Genomic DNA, 24146 nt, shown 5'->3' on the forward strand with positions numbered 1-24146 from the left:
TTAAATGTTGTCAACTAATCGGACCTTGGAGGCACACCTTCTCCCCAGCATGTTCTAATAGTCTCTCACCTGATACTTCAGGAGCTCCTAACATTTTAGCCTTCCATGGCTAGAAACTTGCTCATCCGCCAAGCAGTGAGTTAGGGTGGGGATTGAGTCAGGAGCTTAATAATTTGGTAGGTTTAACTCCTGAATGGAAGAGTTGATTTGTTTTTAGTCTATTGTTTTTATTGTTTACATGAGATCACTATTTGAGATGGGTGACTGTATGAGTTTTTTAAAATAAATTGTATAGGAAGAAAAATATTATGTCTATATTTCTGTAAAGCATCACATAATTTTTAAGGAGTATGTATATCCATTTATCTGATGCCTGGCAGCTGTGAGGGTCTGGATGGGGAACAACAGGCTTCAACTTAGCTAGCAAGGTTGGGCAATTTTGGGTTTTGGGGCCTGCCAGTTTTAGGATCGTGCCATCTTTGGTGCTGGATGGAGTTGCACTACCTCAAATAGACACAGTGTGCAACGTGAAGATCCTTCTGGACTCAACTCCTACTTGAAGAGCAGATGGCAATCATAGCTAGGAGGGACTTTGCACAGCCTTTTGTTGAGTGCCACTTGTGCCCATTCCTAAATCTGGAGGCTCTGTTCATAACAACTCATCCTGATTGGGTTACTGTAACACACTCTCCATGGGGCTGTCCTTGAAGAGTATCCGGAAACTTCAGCTGGTGCACAATACAGTATTGTGGGCAATCCCATGTGATTCTAGAACAGGACACGTTACACCTCTGCTCTGCAAGATTATCGGTTGCCTTGGGCAGTTTATTTCTGTGGGTGAATGAACATACAATTTAAAAAAAATGAAATTACATTAAAGGGCACTGTACAATTAATGTAGTAAACCCCTCTGGAATTCGTAAGAGTTCTTTCGTTTTCCACAAGACAATAAAAAGCATTGAATATTTCTTTAATATTGTTAATATGCTAGGTGAGAACATGAGATGTTACGAACAATGGACTCCCATCGTCTACTCCAGGGGTGGGGAACCTTGGCTCTTTATTTGACTTGTGGACTTCAACTCCCAGAATTCCTGAGCCAGCCATGCTGAGGGGAAAAGGAGAGGTTTCCAAGCTGAGCCATGCTGGCTCAGGAATTCTGGGAGTTGAAGTCCACGAGTCATAAAAGAGCCAAGGTTCCCCACCCCTGGTCGAATCACTTTACAGAGATGCTGGGTGGGGGACGACTTAACAGGGGGAAAAGAAGCGGGGAATAAAAGCAATAAATGCAAAGCTCGAGTCAGCTCTTTTCAGACATTTTATTGCAAACGACCAAGACAACCGCGAAGCCACGGGGGAGCCTCTCCACGCGGGCCGCCAACGTGTAATCTGAAATTTCCCGTCGTCTCCCAGCACAGGCGGTAACCGTAGCAACCGACGCCAAACACGTGGGCCTAATGGACAGTCTTTGACCTCCTCTCGTCGCGGATTGAAAGAGCCGGCTGCCAATCAACGCGGCGAGTTCGACGGTTGGTCAAAACCTTTCCGGAAAGGGTTGGGCAGAATGCGCTTCTCTTCCGTTTCCGGCCGCCGTCGTAGCGGATGCGTGCTGAGGCGAGTGAACGGCTCTTTAAAGAAGGGGAGAAGCCAGTCAGCGATCCCGGCGTCATGGGGGCCAGCGGGGAAGAGGCAGCCGACAACGAGGAGCGATTCGACGGCATGTTGCTCGCCATGGCCCAGCAGCACCAGGGCGGCGTGCGTGAGGTAAAATGGAGGGCAGGAGCGGGCGGTCCCTCCCTCCCGTACGGCCTACATTGCGGGGCCGTCCTTCTCTTCGGCAAAGGGGCCCAGCGAAATGAACGCTCAGACGAGCCGAGGCTGCCCAAGCAAACGCACCCACAATTCACGAAGAAAAGATCCATAGGAAATCTCGGGAACGGTTTTAAAATGTGGAACTAGGAAGGTGAGGCTGTATCTGAGTGTATGGGGTGAATTGCCCTGAAGATTCACCTGTTGAACGGTGGCACTAAAGTTCTTCGAAAAAAAATAACCATCTGGAAAGGATTAGAATTAAAAAAAACACACCACCATGTTGGGATAAATGTACTACTTTTTAGTTGTGCTACTACAGTGTTTCTCAACCTTGACAATTTTAAGGCATGTGGACTTCAACTCCCAGAATTCCACAGCCAGCATTGCTGGCTGTGGAATTCTGGGAGTTGAAGTCCACATGCCTTAAAATTGTCAAGGTTGAGAAACACTGTGCTACTAGATATTTTCTTGTCATTTAGTGATTTCTATGGCATCTTAAGACTGGTACAGTTTCTCCTGTGGTTTGTTGCCACTGTAATTTCTAATCCATTCCATAAAATATTCCCGATGAAGGATCTCTTTGAGCAGGGGTCTTCAAACTCAGCCCTTTTATGACTTGTGGACTTCAACTCCCAGTGTTCCTCATCCAGCACGCCTGACTGAGGAACTCTGGGAGTTGAAGTCCACAAGTCATAAAAGGGCCGAGTTTGAAGACCCCTGTCTTTGAGGGTCTATATCCAGGCTCCCTGTAATCTGAACCTCTTTTTGATTCTGGACCAGTTATAGCCCAAATGGGCATATTGTATAAGTGGATCATAGTTGTACGATACTGCTATTCAGAATTGTTGGTTGAAAACGAATGAATGGATTGCTGTACATACAGAGATGGAATTTACGAATCAAGCTATGCCAAGGCTTGCTTGATTATGGCTTAATGAAAGTGTCAGAACCAAACACGCCGGGCTATTAAGAAATGGCCTGTTTCTTGGTATGAATCTGCATTCTTTGCTTGCAATTTATATTATAGCCATTGAACCCTTTTGGTTATTTTTTTTATGCAGATTGGAATTGGCATTTAACTTATTCTGTGTTTGTGTACTGCAGGAGTCATTGGGAGCTTTCATGGTTTACTGATGAAAGTGTTGGACGTAGACTGGGAGATGCAGGTTCAAGTCTATCCTTAGGCATGGAAGCTCAGTGAGAGACCAGTCATATATTCTCAACCTACCTCACAATTTGGGAGGATGGTATTAGATGAAGAAGTACACCTCCTGGACGAAAAGCAAAATACAAATTTAACAAATATAATGCAACTCTCCACTGGCCTTTAGATGTATCTGTCATCCTTCCAATGAGGTGGCATTGGCCATGTGGGTGAGAATAATGGGAATTGCAGTTCGGCATTTGAAGTTTATCCCATTAAAAAACACCGCTGTTACTTATTTCCTAATCTCTTTTTTGTTGATACTTTGGTGTCATGAGTCTATAATGTTTCTGTGCTGTTCGATCCTGAAAGCTCTGAGCAGCTTGCCTACAGTAAAACCAGAACATAACACAATGATCATCACAGTGTAAGAAAAAAATCCATTGTACCACCCAAATACTTGTTCCTATGTATATCCCATACTTGTGTGTGTATAGTTCATATACATTCCACAGAGAGAGGCTTTATGATGGCTTTACATTTAACAAAATAAATTATTAATAAAACTTTTAGAGTAGAAAAAATTACATAATTTGTCAATATGTTTTATACTTCAACAGTAGCATAGTAGGTTCCAGCTAAAGTCTTCTGGCACCTTTTGCAAATGGTGGACTATGCATGAATTCTATAAAATTTGTCAAGGGAATCTTAAAAGAAAATGTCACTTTCTCTTATTGCCTAGCACATGGGGAAGTTCCCTCTGCAATACTAGGATTTGCCTTTAATTTTCACTAAAGTCTTGATAATGATGAAAGGAAATACCTCTTTATGCAACAGGAATGCTATAGAATATCCCACTGCTGAACTACATAATTTCTAAAAGGCCTCAGGTTAATATAACAACAAAAAATTGGCCAGTAGCAGACATGGAATTCCTTACAGATTTATAAATTAGAATGCCAGAAAATTCAGTTCAGAAAGGCCTTACAAAATCCTTTCTTATTGACTTGATTCCCCTTACCAATGGAAGCAGGTTAATTAACCAGGAGATAAAAACCTAGCACATCAGGATTAAAGGAACAGCTAAACTTAAACAGTGAAGTCATCTACCTGATAAACAGTGTTGTTTACAGTTAAACAGTGAAGTCAGCCTACCATGTGGAAACACCCATGCTTGTTCTGGCAGACCAGTTGATCCTTTAAACCAGAGGTGTCAAACTGCCGGCCCACGGGCCGGTTGCATCATATTAAAACCGTGCCCACCCCATTGCCGGCAATGGCAAAAAAGTCATGATGTTGCGAGTTTGACATCCCTGCTTTAAACTGTTGGCTTTAATTGAACAGGCATAAGTAAAAGTAGCATTGCACACAATGCTGCAGTAAAAACTCAAGTAGGGATCCATTATTGAGATAGCTTGTTCAGGACTTAAATCTTATGTTAAGGGAGACTACTGTAGTGAAAATGTTTGCAAGGTGTTGTTAAAGTTTTGGTTGCTCAAACTTCCTTGAATGGATATTTGTTCTAAAATAGAGTCTAGAGTAGTTTATTAGAGGTTGTGTCCTGGGGGAGCAGTAGAGTCACTAGTGTGACCAAAATAACATTGCTTATATTATCTAGTCTATGATATTTGTATTCTGCCTTTACTTTTGTACAATTCAGGGCAGGATATATAATGCCCCTACTCCTATTTTCTTCAGCACAATCCTGTGAGGTAGGCTGAGAAAGAATGGCTAGCCAAAGTCACTTAGTCAGTTTTCCTGCCTAAAGGAGGACTAAAACTGTCTGCCATTTTGACTCCAACACCTTAACCGCATTAAACAGGCTTTCCAGAAGCAACTTGGGTAGGTGGGTCACTTCTATATGGTGTATGTTTTTTATTTAAAAATATGTTCGCTGTGTAAGTTGAAATGTGAACTACTTATCCCTTGATTGTGCTACCTTTGTTCCTTACAGCTTGTGAACACCTTTTTCAGTTTCCTGAGACGCAAAACTGATTTCTTTGTGGGGGGAGAAGAAGGTGCTGCTGAGAAGGTATGTGATTTGGTTTATAAAGTTATTTTTCTCTTTAAGGCAGATTGAAATATATCCCACAGTTTGCTTTTAAATCTCCTGTTTTTTTCCTTGATTTTGTTGTATTGCAATTCCATCCCATTGAGTTGCTGGCTCTGGAAAGATACTGGAGAGATCATATTATGTTATGTCTGACCTTCATTGAGCAGGTTTGTTTCAGAGTATGACAATAATAGATGTTTTGAGTTCATTTTGTTTGGTTAAGCTTTGACCAAAGGCTGGTTGAAAAGCTAGCATGTCAAAAATGTATTGGTCTGACTCAGACACCTGAAGATCAATAATACCAGTTTACTTTGTTTGTTCTCTACTAGAAAGTACTAAGTCCAGTTCTTCAACAGTGGTTTGTTCCCAAAGAGCAGAGTTTCTCTAACCTGATTTTGTGAAATGTTCTGCATGATCCACTCTATTCCACATCACTCTCTATTTCACTGATAGAGTGATGGGGCAGTATGACACATCATGTTTTTTTTTAATTTTAACAACTCTTCTGTAAGTGTTCCAAACAATGTTTTGTGAATTTTTTAAAAGAGAATTTTACCCGTTCAGTTTAAGAATATTTAATTTATGAAACTATTTAGATTTTAAAAATATGCTCATGCCATTTTATATATTTCTTCTGCATATTATAATTACTTACAAAGCCTTTCAAAAGTGACTGTTACATTTCCTGAGGGATGTACAGTGTTGACTCACACCTTTTGTCTTCCAAAGTCAATCTAAAGCTGATACATTATAGGAAATTGGAAAATAATCCTTACAGCTGTATATGTGTACAGAAAGTTTTACATATACCTGTGGAATTAAATAAATCTATAAGTGCCATAGTACAGGCAGAATTTAGGGAATTACATGCAATAAAGGAAGTATCTAGAACACTGCTGTTTAAAATCTGTTTGCTCCTTAAATTAGTAAAATGAGTATTCAGTGAAAGGAATGAATCTGAAATCTAGAATGTAAAATCAGATTTTGTTACACGAGGAAGCCAGCAATTACTAAGCTCTTATAAAAGGGCTAAGATATCCAGTTGTTCACCACTTAAAGAGTGTTCTTCTGTCCCTTTTTTCAAATTATGGTAGCAGCAGTAGACAAGGTCAGAAGTTGGCATGCATCTCCAACATGTCACCATCCAAAGGGCAAAATAGATTGTGTGTTACCAATTTCAGCACTACTGTTCATGACCCTTGGCTGCTGCAGTTGCTGTAAGGTCACCCATCAGTGGGAACCCTTGAAATTAAGCCAGTCGTGGAGTCAAATGATTGTGTCACCACTTGGAGCAAACACACTCTAGCCGTGACCCTCAGGACCTCTCTAAACTATGGACAAAGGTGGCCCTGTTCATTCCTACTGCCAACTCTTTAGAAAGGAGCAGATCAATTTTATTATTCGAAAAACTTTCAACAACTATAAGTTTCCTGTTACAGTTCTTTTTGGAGGAGAAACAAAATTTTACTAAGTAGTGAGTGTGAACCTTTGCCTTAAAATAGACGTTATAGGTCTGACACCCTTAGCTCCCTGTAAAAACAAATTGGGGGGGTGGTAGTTTTACAATGTGAGCTATAGTTTTCACTTTTTAAATCTCAATCCTGATTTCCCTCATTGGAGGAATTTATAAAGCATGGGTGGGGGAATGATCCTAAACATTCTTCCTTTTGAAAGAGGTCCCCTATTTGTTTTGTTTTATCTCTGCCAAGAAAACAGCATGGATGCAGTCACCAGCTATGGAGCTTGACTTTGAGATCATTTTTACTGCTTGTGTGATTGAGAACGATCATGTCCATTATACTATTTTTCTATTCTCCCACCTCAGTTAATCACAGAGACTTTCAGTCACCACAACAAACTTGCTCAGAAAGTCCAGAAAGAGAAGAAAGCTCGTCAAGAAGCAGAACAGCGGGAAAAAGCGGAACAAGCTACTAAACTTGCCAAAGAAACTAAACAGGAAGACCGTGAGCCAAGGATTAAGGAGCTGACTGATGAGGAGGCAGCAAGATTGCAACTGGAAATAGACCAGGTGTGAATCTGGTTCCCTCTATTGGTGGGGCATAATACAAGGGCCGTATATTTGGGAAATCCCCTTTTTGATTTTTACACGGTCCATTCAAGTGCTACCATTTGTATTGGATATGAGTGATGAAGTGGGATTGCTGCTATTGCTAAGCTGCTTAAATGTGCATATCAGAAATAAAACGGGCTTATGGAGGTGCTGCTCTTTTGAAACAGAAGAAAGAGAAGAAAGAAAATGAGACAAAGAACATACCTGTCAAGTCTGCTGAAAAGCCAGTGGAATCTCCCGAATCCAGCAAGCAAGTAATGTATTTTTCAAGATTTTAGCTGCAGGCACAAAAGACGATTGCTAATCTGTTTGCTATTTTATTGCTTTAAGATGGTTGAAAATAAGGAACACGTTAGTCACAATACTGTAACTACAACATGAAATTCTAGCATTTATTCAAGTACATGCCAGAGGACCACATACACACACACACCCCACCCCACCCCCAGATTGGCTTTGGGAAAAAGGACCTTTGCAGTGTATTTTTAAAACCTGGCTTAAGCAGAGAAGACTTTTAAGAAAGTTGGACCCATACATGTATAATAGCTGAATTGCCATCTCTATAAATAATGCAGTAAACAGAAAAAGCCCTCATTAAAAAGTTCTGAAACGTATTTTATGTACACTCCTATGTTATATAAGGATACCGATGAAGAAGAGGAAGATGAGAAGGACAAAGGAAAACTTAAGCCAAACTCTGGAAATGGAGCAGACATGCCAAACTACAGGTGGACGCAAACCCTCTCTGAACTGGATGTAAGTTTTAGATTTTGAAGTACATACTAAGTTTTACGTAATAGTATCTGCTTCTTATGAGGAAAATGAATCAGTGAAATATTTAATTGTGTTTCATAAGTCTCTTTTGGATAATAAAGAAAAAAACCCAGACATCTTACTATGCGGCAGGGGTAGGCAACCTTGGCTCTTTTATGACTCGTGGACTTCAACTCCCAGAATTCCTGAGCCAGCCATGCTGAGGGGAAAGGGAGAGGCTTCCAAGCTGAGCCATGCTGGCTCTGGAATTCTGGGAGTTGAAGTCCACAAGTCATAAAGCAGCCTAGGCCTAGGCCAGAGGTAGGCAACCTTGGCTCTTTTATGACTCGTGGACTTCAACTCCCAGAATTCCTGAGCCAGCATGGCTCAGCTTGGAAACCTCTCCCTTTCCCCTCAGCATGGCTGGCTCAGGAATTCTGGGAGTTGAAGTCCACGAGTCATAAAAGAGCCAAGGTTGCCTACCCCTGTACTATGGGAATCCACGAATTAATAAATAGCTGCTTCACTCTCTTTTAGAATTTGCCACAGAATGCTATTCTACGTCAGGAATAGAACAGTAAGCAGAACTGTAATGAAATAGATGGTTATAAGTGTAGAGAAGAACAATAAAGATGGTAAAGAATTTACCATTTGTGAAAAAGTTCAACTCAGTATGTTTAGGCTAAAGAAAAAGAAGACTAAGGAGAGACGTAGTGGTAGTTTTCTAATACTTAAAGGGCTGTCACAGGGAAGGCTCTTCTGGTACCTGAGGGTAGGACAAGAACCAGGGGGTGGCAGCTTTACAGAGCAATATTAAAACTTGAAATAAGGAGGAATTACCTGAACATTAGTAATTAACAATGGAACAGTTTGTCTCGTGAATCGTGGGTGCTTCATCAATGGAAGTGTTCAGATAGAGCCATTTATCTGCATTGGTTTGAGGATTCCTGTCCTGAGCAGGAGGGTAGATAGAAGACTTCCAAGGATTCTATTAATAGTGATCTGTATGTCTTCCTTGCCTGAGGTTTTCATGAAGAATTCACTATTCTCTCTAGCTGGCCATCCCATTCAATGTGAGCTTCAAACTGAAGGGAAAGGATATGGTGGTTGATACACAGAGGCGTCATCTGAAGGTGGGCTTAAAGGGCCACCCCCCCGTGATTGATGGAGACCTGTACAATGAGGTGAAGGTGGAGGAGAGCTCATGGCTGATTGAGGATGGAAAAATAGTCACAGTGCACTTGGAAAAGGTAAAAAGCAAATGTTTCTGGATTTGAGTGAATGGATGATTTTGCAAGGGTTCTCATCTGTGCTGATTGCTTTATATTTAATACTTGTTTAATAGAGCATAGCTAACACTCCAAATAAGATGTATGCAGTAATATTGTGATGCGACAGAAGAATATGATGTTATCTTGCCATCTTTGCAAGAAAAAGAAAGTTACGTTCTTACTGCATATGCCACATCCAAAGAAGCTGATATATTCTACATAATAATATTTCTCTTTTCACTCTAGATCAACAAGATGGAATGGTGGAACAAGTTAGTCCAAACAGACCCAGAGATTAACACCAAGAAAATTAACCCTGAGAATTCAAAAGTGAGTGATGATTTGGTCAGGTTTTGTTTTAACTCAAGAGTGCTGCTTGACCATTTGTGGCCCACATGTACATATTTCACTTCTGGAATGGATTGTTGGTCTTGGTGGATGTGGGTGTGACCCAGGCAGGTATACTCTTTACATACACACAGGTTATCAGGGATCATTGCGTGGCAGAGAATTTTAACTCTGCCACCTTCTCCAACCCCCCATGATTGCCATTGGAAGTAGGAGTCATCCTAGCTTCTTCATCAATGATTTGGATGAGGAGATAGATGGGGAACTCATCATATTTGCAGATGACACCAAGCTGGCAGGAATAGCCAACACTCCAGAGGACAGGCTTAAGATACAGAAGGATCTTGACGGACTTGAATTTTGGGCGCTATCTAATAAAATGAAATTCAGTGGTGAAAAAAGTAAGGTTCTACATTTAGGCAAGTAAAACCAAATGTACAGGTATAGTATAGGTGGTACCTTGCTCAATAGTAGCAATTGTGAGAGGGATCTCAGAGTCCTAGTGGACAATCATTTAAATATGAGCCAGCAGTGTGCTGCAGCTGGCAAAAAAGCCAACACAGTGCTAGGCTGCATTAACAGAGGGATAGAATCAAGATCACATGAAGTATTAATACCACTTTACAATGCCTTGATAAGGCCACACTTCGAATACTGCATCCAGTTTTGGTCACCACGATGTAAAAAACATGTTGAGACTCTAGAAAGAGTACAGAGAAGAGCAACAAAGATGATCAGGACTGGAGGCTAAAACATATAAGGAACGGCTGCTGGAATTGGGTATGTCTAGTCTAATGAAGAGAAGGACAAGGGGGGACATGATAGCAGTGTTCCAATATCTCAGGGGCTGCCCCAAAGAAGAGGGAGTCAAGCTATTCTCCAAAGCACCTGAAGGCAGGAGAGGAAGTAACGGATGGAAACTAATCAACCTAGAACTAAGGAGAAATTTTCTGACAGAACAATTAACCAGTGGAACAACCTGCCTCCAGAAACTGTGAATGCTCCAACACTGGAAGTTTTTAAGAAGAGACTGGACAGCCATTTGTCTGAAATGGTATAGGGTTTCCTGCCTGAGCAGGAGGTTGGACTAGATGATCTCCAAGGTCCCTTCCAACTTTATTGTTGTTATTATTGCTGCTGCTGCTGCTACTACTACTAACATGAGCAAGGGTGTAGCAGATCCCTGCTGCTCACCTGCAGCTTGGTGTGAATTAAAGTGGGTCTGCACCCAAAATTCATGGAGTAGGCAACCATGCACTGTCAGCCTCAAGTTACCCTCCTGTGATTGAGAAAGATTAGGGTCACTGCATTTCACAGACTGTTGAATTGTTTGTAGCACATAATGGAATCTATTACTTTATTAAATTGTAACCAGAGTCTGTTTCAGCAAATGGCAGCATCTGGCTGACTGTCCCAGGCAGGATTCCTTTTTGTTAGCCCTTTGAAGTAGGTCAGGGCAAGAAAAAAAAATACACTGTGGAGATTCCAGGAATCTTATTCTATTGTTGTAGGGTTTATTAACAGTTCACTCATACCTTTTTCAAGGTCAGCTCTAAATTTCTTTACAGTTATACTGGGAAACCTTTCCAGGGTGTAGTTTCCAAACACCCAAGAAGAAAGGAGCATCAAAATGGTTTTTTCTTAAAAAAACAACAACAACTACTGTACAATATAATGTATATTTTCCTAAGCAAGCCTTAGTTTCTTTTTTATATGCTGCTCCGGGCAACAAAGACTTTCTCCTCCAAATGTTTAGATAAGTTTCAACGGCTGGTTCTCTGCAGTTCCTGTTCAGAGGCCTTGATGAGATGCTGCTGAATAGACAGCAGTGAAAACCAAGGAATAGGAGAGAGTTTTGGTGGTTGTGGAACCAAAGAAAAAAAACAGTCTTACCTTGCTATGTATACAAGTGTTATCAATGTGACTTTATTAAGTGGTATCTAGAAGGTGAGCTGCAAATGTATCAAATTAATATGAATTTCTCCAATACATTTATCTCAATTTCCAAGTTATCAGACCTGGATAGCGAAACACGCAGCATGGTTGAGAAAATGATGTATGATCAGCGACAGAAATCAATGGGGCTTCCCACATCGGATGAGCAAAAGAAGCAGGACATACTGAAAAAGTGAGTAAGGCCGGTTTTACACTATGAAGAAGGGAGCAACAGCTTGTTTTCCAGGCAAGAGCAGACTTGCCTCTTAATGAGGGGGGGAGGCGCTATGGCATTTATAAGGACAGCCCAGCAACTAAGTGCTATGTAGAGACCACGAAGCCAGGCAGTACCATCTCAGCCTGAACTATGACGTGGTGTCTCTGCCTCTAATCTCCATGTGCCTCCAAGTCAGATAAACCGCTCACTAGACAATCATGCATTTTATTGTTTTACTGCCCTGCTTGTCAGAGATCTCAGTAGAAGCTTCTGTGAGTAATTCCCCTTCTAAGGCCAGATAGGGTGATTCTCCCTGCACTCAAGTTGCAAACAGGGTAACTAAAGGTCAAGTCAACTTTTCATCAGTCATTCTAAATAGCACAAGCAGAGAAAAGGAATAAAGCCAGAAATGGGGACAATTTCTGTTTTTCCCTGGCTAATCTCCATAGGCACAATGTCACAGCTTGGACATGAGGCCTTTTTCTACTATCAGTAGTGACATATTCAAACAAGCAATGCTTTACAGAAAATGTACAATTTTTGTTCTGGACGTTGCCCTGCAATTTAGCCCTGTCAGTCCACCAAGTTACGAGCTGTTTGCCTTCCTCCTCCTCCTCCTTTCAAGCTCTCTTCTTTGGGTCTTAATTCTTCCACTACGTATGATATCATTAAGGGTGTTCTTAGTTAATAATTCAGCTATTTTACAGATTGGCTCATTAAGAAGTCTTGGAAAAGTGCCATTCGGCCCCAATGATATTCTTAATTTGTCTATTAGCTCTAAAACTTTGCCCTTTGCCCTTCTGCTGGCTAGCATTTTCAGATAGTGTGGAAAAAGTGACCCCATGAAGTAGTCACAGCTATCCTCCCAGTAGGTTGACTAAACAACCTACCAGTAAGTAAAACAATTTGGGTGGGTGGGTGGGGGAAATAGTGCACTTTCAGGTGATCAGTGAAATCCATATACTCTGAGCTTAGTAAATTAGAGTCAGTTTTGTGAGTAACTCTGTGCCCCAGTTTCTATTTATTTCAGTGGAACAGTTAGGGGTCAAAGCCCTCCATTTCTTTATAAAAATGGGAGCTTTATCCTTGTCTTGCATAAATATAATTGTATGAATTCCCCCAATTACATAGACTTTAAGAATGTAAAAGCAGTTAGAGCTTGAAAATAATACTTTAAGTACTAAACATCTAATAGTGCTAACTGGCATTTGCTGAGATAATTGTAATTGGAAAAGGATGTCAGAAATACTATTTCTGATTTTCAAAAAGCTCTAGTAAGAAATGTTTCTCCAAGTGACGCACAAACATTGGAAAATTCGTATTTGACCTGGAGCTAATCGTTCCTAAGGGCAATATTTGATCAATTTATCGTTGCTGGTTTACAACTGTTGGGTTCCATGACAGGACAGTTTTACTGATAATGTGAAGGAGAGAGGTGATGTGATTCTACATAAGTCATGCTCAGTAACGCCACAGTGATAGCTTAGAAATTTGTTACCTTACAAAATGGCAATTCTGTATTTTATTGTTCTATATTATTATAAATAATAAATTATTATTTATTATTGCTTTTGCCTGGACTGGTCACTCCCTGTTTTTTGAAAATTACTTTCCTTCCAGAGGGTAGTGTTTGATTTTTTAAAAAAAGAAAAGAAAAAGAGACGTGTCTGAAACTGGATTTCCCTTACTACCTAATGACGTTTTGGGCATTATCCTTCTTCGGTATCTTCGCTGAGACCCTGCAGCAGCCAAATTTCCTAACATCAACAATTAGAAACTCTTTCTTTCTAATTTAGTGCTAGGGGAGGGAACTTGGGGTGAGGGACACAGATGCTAGTATTCTTTATTCCTGTCAACTAATACTCATTTCTCTCCTTTTTTCAGGTTCATGGAACAGCATCCAGAAATGGATTTTTCCAAAGCAAAATTCAACTAATACAATTTCCCCTATTTTTTTTTTCTCCTTTCCTGGCAAACGTTCAATTTTAAACAGCAAAAAAATTGTGTGCCCTTTGGGATAATGCAAATACTCACATCACTCCATTTTGGAGTTAAAAAGTAGTTGTACTGGTACCTCCATATAGTATACTGCTTAGACTTCTGGATTTTCAGCAGCTGCATCAGTTATCAGAAGTCTGTCCTTCATCTTTGTAAAGCAATATTTTAGGGAGACGAAGGATTGAAATAAATGGGAGCTGCATTACACAATAATTGCTTTCCCTTGGGCTTCTCTTAGTTTTGGAAAATCTGGGAAGGTATCATTTTTTTGAAAAAATATTCAAGTTGATATTCATCCTTGATCATACACTTGCTCCTAAATAAAGGGCTGGAAGTCCTACCTTCAAAATAACATCACTCTTTTGTTGTTTCAAAAACCAAGCAACCACTATAAAGATATAACTCCATATAAGAACAGGGAGCGGCTTCAGAATCAAACAAAGCACTGACAATCTTTGCCATGTTCCCTTTGAGCCATCACTCCAAGGTGCAGCAGTGCAAAGAATGTGTGTGCTGGGTACATACAGGGTGCTCTTTAGATGTTACAGTGAGGAGCAGGTTCATCGCAAATCCACGCATCTGACAGTCGTTACTATTTATTACCTTCAGAAGTAACACTGCAGTCATAAGTAGTGAAACCTGGAGTACATTTGTCCAGGATATCGGATAGATTGCAAGAAGGCTAAGATCTTTAATAATGTGATAACGCTGGTCTTATTTTCATTCCTGTCAATGTTATTGTCCTTGACTGTTTCCCTCAAGCCATTTTGTAACTTATCTCAGAGCTTTGGTGGGAATAGACTCAAAAGTTTGAGAAGCTACAAAATGCTTCATTGTTTCTGTTACAATATGGAGGTTGGGGAGTTTCAAATCCAAAGAAAATTGGGATGTGGTTATTATATCACTGATTCCACCAAGGAAACGAAGGAGTTGTGCTCATCTTAAGTCAATCTCATGAATTGTGTTGACCTGAGATGCCAACAGTAACTAGGGCTCTTCCACTGTTAAAGGGAACGGAATTAACAAGAAGCAGGTCTGTGGCTTGGTGAAAAGGAGCTGCCCACCTTGTCAGATCTGTTCTTTTCAGAATTGGACATGTCAGTCAAGATCATTTTGCTCTGTTTTGTTGCTTACAAATAGCTCGTATTGTGCATGCACGATTAAAAAGTTGATGCTTTCATGCGCTGATTATCAGAGCACCCAGGAGCCAGCTCTCAAAGATCAGTAGCAGCTCTAAATAAACTGTTCTGTACCTTTCTGCTCTCTTCAAATTAAATGTGTTTTTCAGTTGTTATTTGACTCCACTGAAGAAAATGAACAACAATTAAGTATAAGGCTACTTCCAGAATGCTGGATAGTTTCCAGCAATGTGTGTATAAACTGGAGGAGATGCATATACTTTGGGTTTCCCACTGTAATGCCTTTTAGAGGTTTTGGGAGTTGAGATCCCAGAATTCCAAGCCTCCATGGTTCTTGACTGAGAGTTCTGAACCTTGCAGTTGTACCACATCTGGGAGATCGAGAACATCTGGAAAAAATCATATTTCCATCAGCTCTAGACTACCAAATGATTCACACACTTATAGTGTTTCTTCCCTGCTAGAAACTACCTATTGTTACTTTCTTCTCAGGCTGTGCAGACCAATGACCCAAGGGAAAAATATTCTTGATACATTGGTTTGTCAACTGATCTAGTGTGCCTGTGCGTGCTTCAAATCCCCCTTTCCTCTTGAATCTGGATTGTTGCAAAAGCTTGTTTTCTGTCATGGGGCGATGGTGTTGATTGCCTCTGCACACTTGTATTCTTGTAATCTATTCAACTTTAGGCCTCTGTTGGACACCAAGACCTAGCTGACCTAGCTGGCTTCCTCAACATGGCAATGGGTATAAATGTTACAAATAGAAAAAATAGATTGTGGAGCATTAGATTGTCCTATGGAAGAATTGTCCACTTTTTTTCTATAAATTCTATTAGTTTTTATAGGGTTAGGAATGAGTTGGGATTTGGGTTCAGATTAGGGTTGGGGTTGGGGTTAAGAGTTTTTCCAAATAACATTCTCAATATTCAGCAAACAGCATAATGTCTGGGTTCATGTGTTTAACAAGAAATAATAGATAATAGTTAATTATCATAAACAATATGTTAATCAATAGTCTTCTTACTAATATATATTCAAAGTTACATACCACATTCGTTTCTCTCCAACTCATGTTTCTAGCCATTGATAGAAATTATCCCATGTTCTAAAATACACCGAGTCTTCTTTCTCTTTTATCTTTAAAGTCAATCTGTCCATTTCTGCACACTCTAAAATTTTCTTAATTAATACTTCTTCATTTTTCCAATGTTGGGCAAATACAATTCTTGCTGCAGTTAATACTTGTAAAATTAAATATATACAATCTTTCTCATAATTTGCTCCTATTATTCCTAACAAAAATAAAGAATTATCCACTTGTTTGATGTCTTGCGAGGGAGCCAACAAAAAAAAAAGGGGGGGGGGAAGAAACCTGCCTGTAACTTTACTGCTCACCCACCCCCCAAATGAGTTTGGAAATGTTATAACTGAGAAAACATAAGTAAGGCTTAAACAATTTATCTACTGCTCTGGACTTACTGGAGCCTCTGTTTAACTTGAATTTGCACTAAATAAAAAACTAGCATGCTATACATTGCCGGTATCTCTCCAAATAAGACAACTGCACAACACTTTTAGGCATAGTGAGCGCATTGGCTCTTTTTTTTTTGTCCCTTGCCTCTTCATTATTAGCCAAGAGTAGCTGTCTGAGTTAAACAACCTTTAGATTACATGACTTCCAGGTTGCTTATTCCAAGGCTAGAACTTTATGAACTGTTTGCATAGGACTCTCTTCGTTGGACTTGGTTTGTGTGTGTTATGTGAACTCCTTGGCAGTGACCCCTATCGTTTCCTGAAAGCTGATTACAGACTGGAGCCTTGGTGCCATGGTACAGGCTGGGTTAATGACTTTGTTTATACTGATACCAGCGATCCCGTTAAGGTCCCAAGTCTTCTGGCACCTTCATTGAGAAAATGCTCCTCTGAACCGTGTGGAGCGCTCACTTCATTCTAACCAATCAGCCCCAGGGCAGCCCTTGTTTTTCAATGAACTGCTGCTGCTCATCAACAGGAGGTCAAGGCTGCTGAAGTGGGTGGATTTATTCGCCCATTCAGGAGCCTTATAAGCAGAGATGATAACAGCCAAGGAGAGGACGAAAGAAGCCACAGAGTAAGAGCTGTAGCTGAAGGGTTTGGACGCTTGCCGAAGCAGCAGGCAGGAGGAAAGCACTCTGAGTGTCCTGAGTCAGCTTGGCTCTCACATGAATATGGAGTGTGAGAAGTGTCCTTGTCATCACGAAAGCAATGAGAATGCCATTCTCTACATGCTGCTCAGTGAGAACTTGACTCACCACAAGGGTAGCCGTGGCTCTTCCCAACAACGCTGCTTGTGCCATAAGCGCCGTGCCGTTTGCCTTCAGACCCCACAAGCCACCTGCCAGGCAGCTTCTGACGTCTTGGTGAAGACCATCAGCTTCATGAAGAACCTGCCTTCTTTCCAGCTCCTGCCTTGGGAAGATCAGCTCTTACTGCTGGATAGCTGCTGGGCTCCCCTATTCCTTCTGGGCTTGGTGCAGGAGATGGTGACTTTTGAGGTTATGGAAACCCCTGTACCCAGCATGCTGGAGAGGATCCTTCTGGATGGCCAGTGCAAGAGACAGGAGCTGCAGCGGGTGCAGCCCACCTTGGCCAGCGTGCAACGCCTCCAGTGCTGCTTAAACTCTTTCTGGAGCCTAGACTTGAGTCCTAAAGAATACGCCTATCTGAAAGGCGCAATTCTGTTCAACCCGGGTAAGTGCCGTGTCCCCATACATAGCTTCAGAAGGCTAGACTTCACGCAATTGTTTTTTCCCCATAATTGATGGGAAAACAAGCAATATTCTTCCACAGACTCTCAGCCTTGGCTGGTTTCGTTCCTTTTAGTGAGTCATCTGTATTTTGATTAAAACAAAACAAAACTATAAGGCAGAGAGTATCATAAATTATGATACTGGGGTTTTTTTTTTATCCAAAGATTAAACTTTATATAACCAAAGCGGCATCAAATATTGCCATCAGAACATTTAAGCCATCTGTTGAGGCTGTTTTGCCACTCGGAGTCACTTTGGATAGCGAGATGGGCAGTCTATGAATTTAATAAATAATATAAATTCAAGAAATGATTTTCCAATTGTCTACGGAGATTCTCAGTCATCCAGGTCATAGTTATCCCAAAGGTGCTTTTTCACAAGGCAACTGGACTTATTTTTCTTTGAAGACATTTCGCTTCTCATTCAAGAAGCTCCTTCATCTCTGACTGTCGTTTCACTTCCATTCCCCACCATCCAGTCAGAGCTGAAGAAGCTTCTTGGATAAGAAGCAAAACCTCTTCAAAGTAAAACAAGAAAGTTAAGTTGCCTTGTAAAAAAGCACCTTTGGGATGAATTTCCAATTCTCTGCTACAAAGATACGTAGAAATACGCAGGGAGACGAGAAACTACAAAGTATCTCGAAACTGCTCAACAGGACAGAGTACATTCACTGATCTGTAAACTAATGAATTTGTGGTGTCAGATCTTTGAGGAAGGGGAGCTTTTTGCGGACAAAAGCACTCTTATGCTTTATTAAAATATGTGCAAACTTATTCTATCCACCCACTGAATGGCAAATCTTAACCATCAGCTCTTTCCAACTTGAACCTGGATATCACCAATCAAGCAATCTCATTAGTGGGCATTTGTATTTATTGCTGTGATATTCTGCACCTCCAATCAAAAAGACTGAGGTGGCAGATAGCATTCTTCTCTATCTTCAAGCTCATTTTCTTCACAATATCCCTTACAGATAGATTACCTTGAGACAGAGTCAGTGGTGGGATTCAGCCAGTTCGCACCAGTTTGGCAGAACCGGTTGGTAGCTCATTTTTTGTTGCCCAGGTCCAGAATGGACTTCGGGAAGCGGCATCCACACAGAGAACTGGTTGTTCACATATTTGAATCCCACCACTGGACAGAGTATGAGCAGGCAATATCATCTCATGAACTTCATGACCATTAGAGGTGCCAGAATTAGACCAGGGGTAGGCAACCTTGGCTCTTTTATGACTTGTGAACTTCAACTCCCAGAATTCCTGAGCCAGCCATGCTGAGGGGAAAGGAGAGGTTTCCAAGCTGAGCCATGCTGGCTCAGGAATTCTGGGAGTTGAAGTCCACGAGTCATAAAAGAGCCAAGGTTGCCTACCCCTGCAGTCTAGACTGTAACTTCCCTTCAGTTCAGGAAGATCTGTCATTCCTAGAATTATAAGCACTTCTATTTTATTTGAATTCAGCTTTGGTTTACTTAGTTTATCCTTCATTCAGTTTATCTACCGATAGACAGGACCCTAAGCTGCTACATGGAAATAATAGGAGTCACACAATATCCTGTAACAATTAATGTGCAATGGCTTCATAATGATGTTAAAAAGCAAGTGGACCATAACAGAACTCTGAGAGCTTTAATATAAAAACTTCTACTTTGTGGGGCCACTTCTTTCAAATGTCCCTATCAAATATCTGTTTGCAGGATACTGTTTTTCCTAAATAGGTTTTTTTTTTCCCTGGGAAGGAAATGATAGGGAAATTGAAAAGAATGGTAAGCTGGAGGATAAATCAGCTGCACCTCTCATAGAAGTTTGTAAATGAGGCAGAGTGAAACTGAGGAATAAATAATGCAATTGAACACACTCTAAATCAGGGGTGTCAAACTCAATTTCATTGAGGGCCGCATCAGCATTGCGGTTGCCCTTGGGGGGCCCGGTGGGTGTGGCCAGGGTGGGTGCGGCCTACTGGGTGGGCGTGGATGGAGTGGGTGTGGTCTACTGGGTGGGCGTGGCCAGCTCTACATCGTTCGCGTCAAGGGTGCCTGTGGGGGCCTGGGCAGGAGTGGGACAGATCTGAGGGTCTCTGGCAGAAGGGGGTGGGACCAGAGCAAGCGCCAAGGCATGGTCCATTTCTTCATTCCTCACAAAGGGTGACACCTCCCCAGCATGCACCCAGGGGATGGGGCCGACGCAGCATGGGCTGTTTCCTCGCTGTTTCCAGATGGCCTTGTGGAGCTAAGACTGAATGCGTTTCAGCTTAGATGGCCACCACAAAATTGTACATTGGCTCCTGGCCGGCCTGGGCCAGGGGCAAGGCAGCGGGGGCCGTTCCCTCACTGTTTCTAGGATGGCTTCGCGGGCCACATGAAACGACTTCGCGGGCCGCATCCGGCCCCTGGGCCTTGTGTTTGACATGTCTGCTCTAAATCTAAGCAATTAACTTTGCATAATTTAATCTTCTATCACTGGCAAATGGAAGAAATCAGTTTACCTTTTCAAGGAGTCTGTAATTAATTTCAGCTTCTCTCTCTCTCTCTCTCTCTCTCTCTCTTCCCCACCCTCCCCCCTCTCCAGACATTCCAGGTCTCCGGGCTTCCTCGTACATTGAGAGCCTCCAGCGAGAAGCTCAGCAAGCACTCCAACAAGTCCTAGGGCTTCTCCACTTGGAAGATCAAGGTCGATTTGCCCGAGTCCTGCTGAGTTCCTCCTCCTTGAGGTCCATTCCCCCAGCTCTCATTACCGATCTTTTCTTCAAGCCCATCATTGGAAAGACAGACATTCTTGAGCTCTTAATAGAAATGCTGCTGATGAAATAGTTTTAAGTAACCATAACATCCTTGTGCTGTTGAGCCAGGCAACATATACTTTACTTGGTATTCAACTCCAAGAGAATACAGAATGGACAAGGCATGACATCTTAGCAGCCAGATTGCAAACAAAGAAGGTGCTAGTTGGCGAACTCATATTTTCTTCCTGAACAATGCAAGAAAGCAATATGCACCCAAGCCCTGTAAAGTGTTGTACTTCATTGTTCCACAAACCTCATCCATTAAGGATAAGATCGTATCGTCGTAAGTATCGTTTACATAACCGTGGTATTTTGACGGCTCAGGGCCCACGAGCCACAGTAGTCAACATCAATACCCTATTTTCGAGACGGACTTGGTTAGAACAAGTTTGTACGGACGTCGAGGTTTCACTCCGTATGTCATAACTAAAAAAAAAACTGCATTTATATTGGCTTCAGTTTCAAAGTTCAAATTCTATAGGAATGTCTTGCCTACAGAAAGACTCCTGGGAACTGCCATTGACTGGGAAATAACCCACAGCCTCCCTTCCAGAATATAAGCCAAGGATTTTCCTAGTAAAAAAGAACCAGGTGGTCTTTCAGAATACAACCGACCTCTCCCAGCTCCTAAAAAAGAATATGCGTATAAATGCAACTCATTTTTCTAAACAATTTTTAAAATAAGAATATTGACCTGCATACATTTCAATCTTCAAGTGCAAATACTTTGCTTTAAGGTATCGTGACTTTTATATAGATTTGTGCATTGAGGAAAACTAAGGTCAGAATATGTCAATTTCCATTATTCATCATTTTCCTGCTGGACTGAGGTTTCTTTTCCCTCCAGTTTGCTTTGCATAGGTTGCCTAAAGCAGCTGCTTTTCTCTTCTCCAGTTTATACTGTTGTTCTATACTGGTTTATGCCCTCTTTGCACAAATTTCTAATGTTAGTATTTTGCAAGCAGATGCTTCTTGTGATTTGTACGTAGTAAGAAAGATAAGTTATTGGTTTTTTTTTTAAAAAAAAGAAATAAAAGCATTCTCAGTTTGTTCCATGGCAATTTATTAATGAGCGCTGAAAGGATATATACATCTATCTCCAATTTCACATGATGTCTGCATTCAAAGGTTGTCCTAAGCCAAAATCAAGTATGTGTCTAGTTCCGGATATCAACAGGCATATTTCAGTAGTTTTTGAAAGGGAGGCCGGTCGTACCGCAAACAGGTTCTAAGATGAAATATCAAAGAGTTAGATTATGCCTACTCTGAAGGAGAGAAGGTTGATGGGAACATAAAAGTAAACTTGGGATACTTGACTTGTCATAAAAAGGCCAAGATTTCTTCTCTGCTTTCTCAAAGGGCAGGAATATATGGAGGAATGTTAGAAAGCAGTTTGATAATGGAGTGACTACCCTTCAGGTAATGACCTCTTGCTGGAAGTCCTTCAGGACAGTTAGACATCTTGGATGGAGAATTTTCTACTTCTAGATTTCTAAGAAATGGGCCCGACAGCCCTCTCCAATTTACAATAGTTTCTGTATTGTACTAAACTGTATTTATTTAATAAAACCCCAGATGGCTGAACTAAGGATTCTTCCACACTTTAGCCTAAAGCTGCTTATCTCCCATGTGGAAACTGACTGGAGTTGAAGATGGCTTAAGAAACTGCTGCTTGATTTCAATCCATGTCCCTTGGCTTTGAGGGGAGGCAATAGTTCTATCCAGATAGACATTACCACAGCTGCCAACTGGTGGGATTCCTATTCTTCTTTACCCCTTATATGCCAGGAAAGTAAGCAGTAATCTCTATCCCAGACATGTCAAACCCGCGACGTCACGTGACATCGTGCAACGTTTCGGAGCTTTTTTGCCATTGCCGGCAATGGGGTGGGCGCGGCTCCGGTATGATGAAACCGGCCCACGGTTTCACACCCCTGCTCTATCCTTTCTGAGAGCAATTCTTGTAGAAGAAGTAGTTTCCATTGATAAGCCCCCTCTGTGAAATTTGATTTGTATTTGGCACCTGCCCATCCAAAAAATCCACTTGGAATTTGGTGGGGTGAGGGAACATAAATGTACTATGGTATTATTCCTCCTGTCAGGTGGACTAGTTAGGGAAACTGGCAAAACTCTTGTCAGTTTCACCTAGCTTAAAACAATAGTTCGTTGTGAAGAAAAAAAGTCCAATCTTTCATTATAGGTAGTCCTCAACTTGCACCTGTTCATTCAGTGACTACTCGAAATTACTAAGGCACTGAAAAAAGTGACTTATGACCATTTTTCACACAACCGTTGCAGCATCTTCATGGTCATATGTTCAACATTCGGGTGTTTGGCAACTGAGTTATACTTATGATAGTTGCAGTGTCCTGGGGTCACGTGATCACCATTTGCAACCTTATAAGCAAAGTTAATTGGGAAGCCAGATTCATTTAACAACTGTGTTACTAACTTTTAACAACTGCAATGATTCAGTTAACAACTGTGGTAAGAAAGGTTGTAAAATGGGGCAAAATTCAACACGTTATTGAAAGAAACTATGTATATCACGTTGTGTAACCAACCATCCTCATTTAGGGAGGACAGTCCTCCTTTTGTGAGTTCTGTCCTCCCTCGAAAAGTGTCCTCCTACATGTCCTCCTTTTCGATATTTGAAGACTAATCTGCAGGGCTTTTTTTTTCTCATAGAACGCTCAGAACGGCGTTCTGGCACCTTTTTTGATGTTTTTTTTTCAACTTTTGCATGAGCTGTGCTACTCCCCCTATTGGCTTTTGAAAGCCAATAGGAATTGCTGCTGAGCGCGCCAAAACAGCTGGCCGGCAAACTTTGCACATGTAAGTTGTCTGCAGCAAAGGCGAATTGGCAGGAACTTTGCACCCCTCCCTGCTACCCAACTACACCATCTCCTAGTTAGTCCCGAAGATACCTGGAGGAGACAGGAGCGGCGATGCCACGATAACTTTCTCTTGATCTGTGGCCCTGCTAGGGCAATAATGGCTGCGGGCGCAAGAGGCAGGGGCGGCGGGGCTGCTGCGGGCTGGGGTGTGAGGGGCGGCGGTGGCCAGCTGACCCCCGTACTGTGGGAGCTGCGGGGCCTGCTCTACACGGGGCTGCGCAGGGTGGGCGGTGGTGCTGGCGGGGCAGCTGCAGGCAGGGTGTGTCGATGGCGGGCTACCCCTGGGGCCGGAGCCTGCGCAGCTGGTGCTTTGGGAGCCGCGGGGCCCGCTCTACACGGCGCGGCAGCTGCGGGCAGGGGCGCGGCATGTAAGCATAATTACAATATAAAATGTTATTGTTACAAATGTTTTTATTATGCATTTATCATATTATAGTGTATTCTGTATTATTGTTGCAATAAATAAAATGTTTCTTTTATTTACGATATTTTTTTCTTCAATTTATTTGTGTCCTCCTTTTCATTGTAAAAAAGTTGGTCACCTTAGTAAATCAGTGTTTCTCAGTTCAGCAAATTTAACATAAATTCAACTCTCAGAACTCCCAGCCAGTAAGGGAGTCTAAATTCAGAGATACAGTGAATACTTCCCCTTCTCTGTCTGAATTCCACCCTCTGACATTTCAGTAAGGAAAGCCTGATTTATTGATCGTCCCAAGCTCAGGGGAGGTAAAGCTCGAGTTTTCTGTAAGTCAGAAGTATGGTTTCAGCCAAAGAACACTTAAGTGTCCCTAGAAGTTTGAACCGGGAAAACTGAACACCTGAAGTTGAGGGTCTTAAGGAGTCGGTCGCATGGACTGAATTGTATTGTGATGACAAGAAAAAGATACCTGAAAAGACTTACAATTGGACCGAGAATAGAGATACTGGTTCTGTTTGTTGGC

At 41.6% G+C, this 24146-nt stretch overlaps 2 protein-coding genes across 2 annotated transcripts; both read left to right on the plus strand.

The window, feature by feature from the left end:
* The first annotated feature begins 1573 nt into the window (after window positions 1-1573).
* On the plus strand, window positions 1574-14878 carry NUDC (nuclear distribution C, dynein complex regulator). The gene is made up of 9 exons (XM_015818718.1): window positions 1574-1764; window positions 4911-4988; window positions 6835-7038; window positions 7248-7334; window positions 7723-7836; window positions 8889-9083; window positions 9351-9434; window positions 11462-11580; window positions 13489-14878. The coding sequence occupies exons 1-9, from the start codon at window positions 1603-1605 to the stop codon at window positions 13538-13540; spliced, it is 1095 nt and encodes a 364-aa protein (XP_015674204.1). The 5' UTR covers window positions 1574-1602; the 3' UTR covers window positions 13541-14878.
* A 2070-nt stretch (window positions 14879-16948) lies between these two features.
* On the plus strand, window positions 16949-20336 carry NR0B2 (nuclear receptor subfamily 0 group B member 2). Its single transcript, XM_015818729.1, has 2 exons — window positions 16949-17471; window positions 20095-20336. The coding sequence occupies exons 1-2, from the start codon at window positions 16949-16951 to the stop codon at window positions 20334-20336; spliced, it is 765 nt and encodes a 254-aa protein (XP_015674215.1).
* Window positions 20337-24146: the final 3810 nt, after the last annotated feature.

Source organism: Protobothrops mucrosquamatus, unplaced genomic scaffold, assembly GCF_001527695.2.
Source record: "Protobothrops mucrosquamatus isolate PMUCROS unplaced genomic scaffold, P.Mucros_1.0 scaffold781, whole genome shotgun sequence".
NCBI classification, from domain to species: Eukaryota; Metazoa; Chordata; class Lepidosauria; order Squamata; family Viperidae; genus Protobothrops; species Protobothrops mucrosquamatus.

Bases quoted from the DNA above. Each gene is read 5' to 3' on its own strand.
- NR0B2 (XM_015818729.1), top strand. From the start codon at position 16,949: ATGGAGTGTGAGAAGTGTCCTTGTCATCACGAAAGCAATGAGAATGCC. The intron at 17,472-20,094 runs GTAAGTGCCGTG...CCCCCTCTCCAG, and splicing joins CGCAATTCTGTTCAACCCGG to ACATTCCAGGTCTCCGGGCT.
- NUDC (XM_015818718.1), top strand. From the start codon at position 1,603: ATGCGTGCTGAGGCGAGTGAACGGCTCTTTAAAGAAGGGGAGAAGCCA. The intron at 1,765-4,910 runs GTAAAATGGAGG...TGTTCCTTACAG, and splicing joins ACCAGGGCGGCGTGCGTGAG to CTTGTGAACACCTTTTTCAG. The intron at 11,581-13,488 runs GTGAGTAAGGCC...TCCTTTTTTCAG, and splicing joins AAGCAGGACATACTGAAAAA to GTTCATGGAACAGCATCCAG.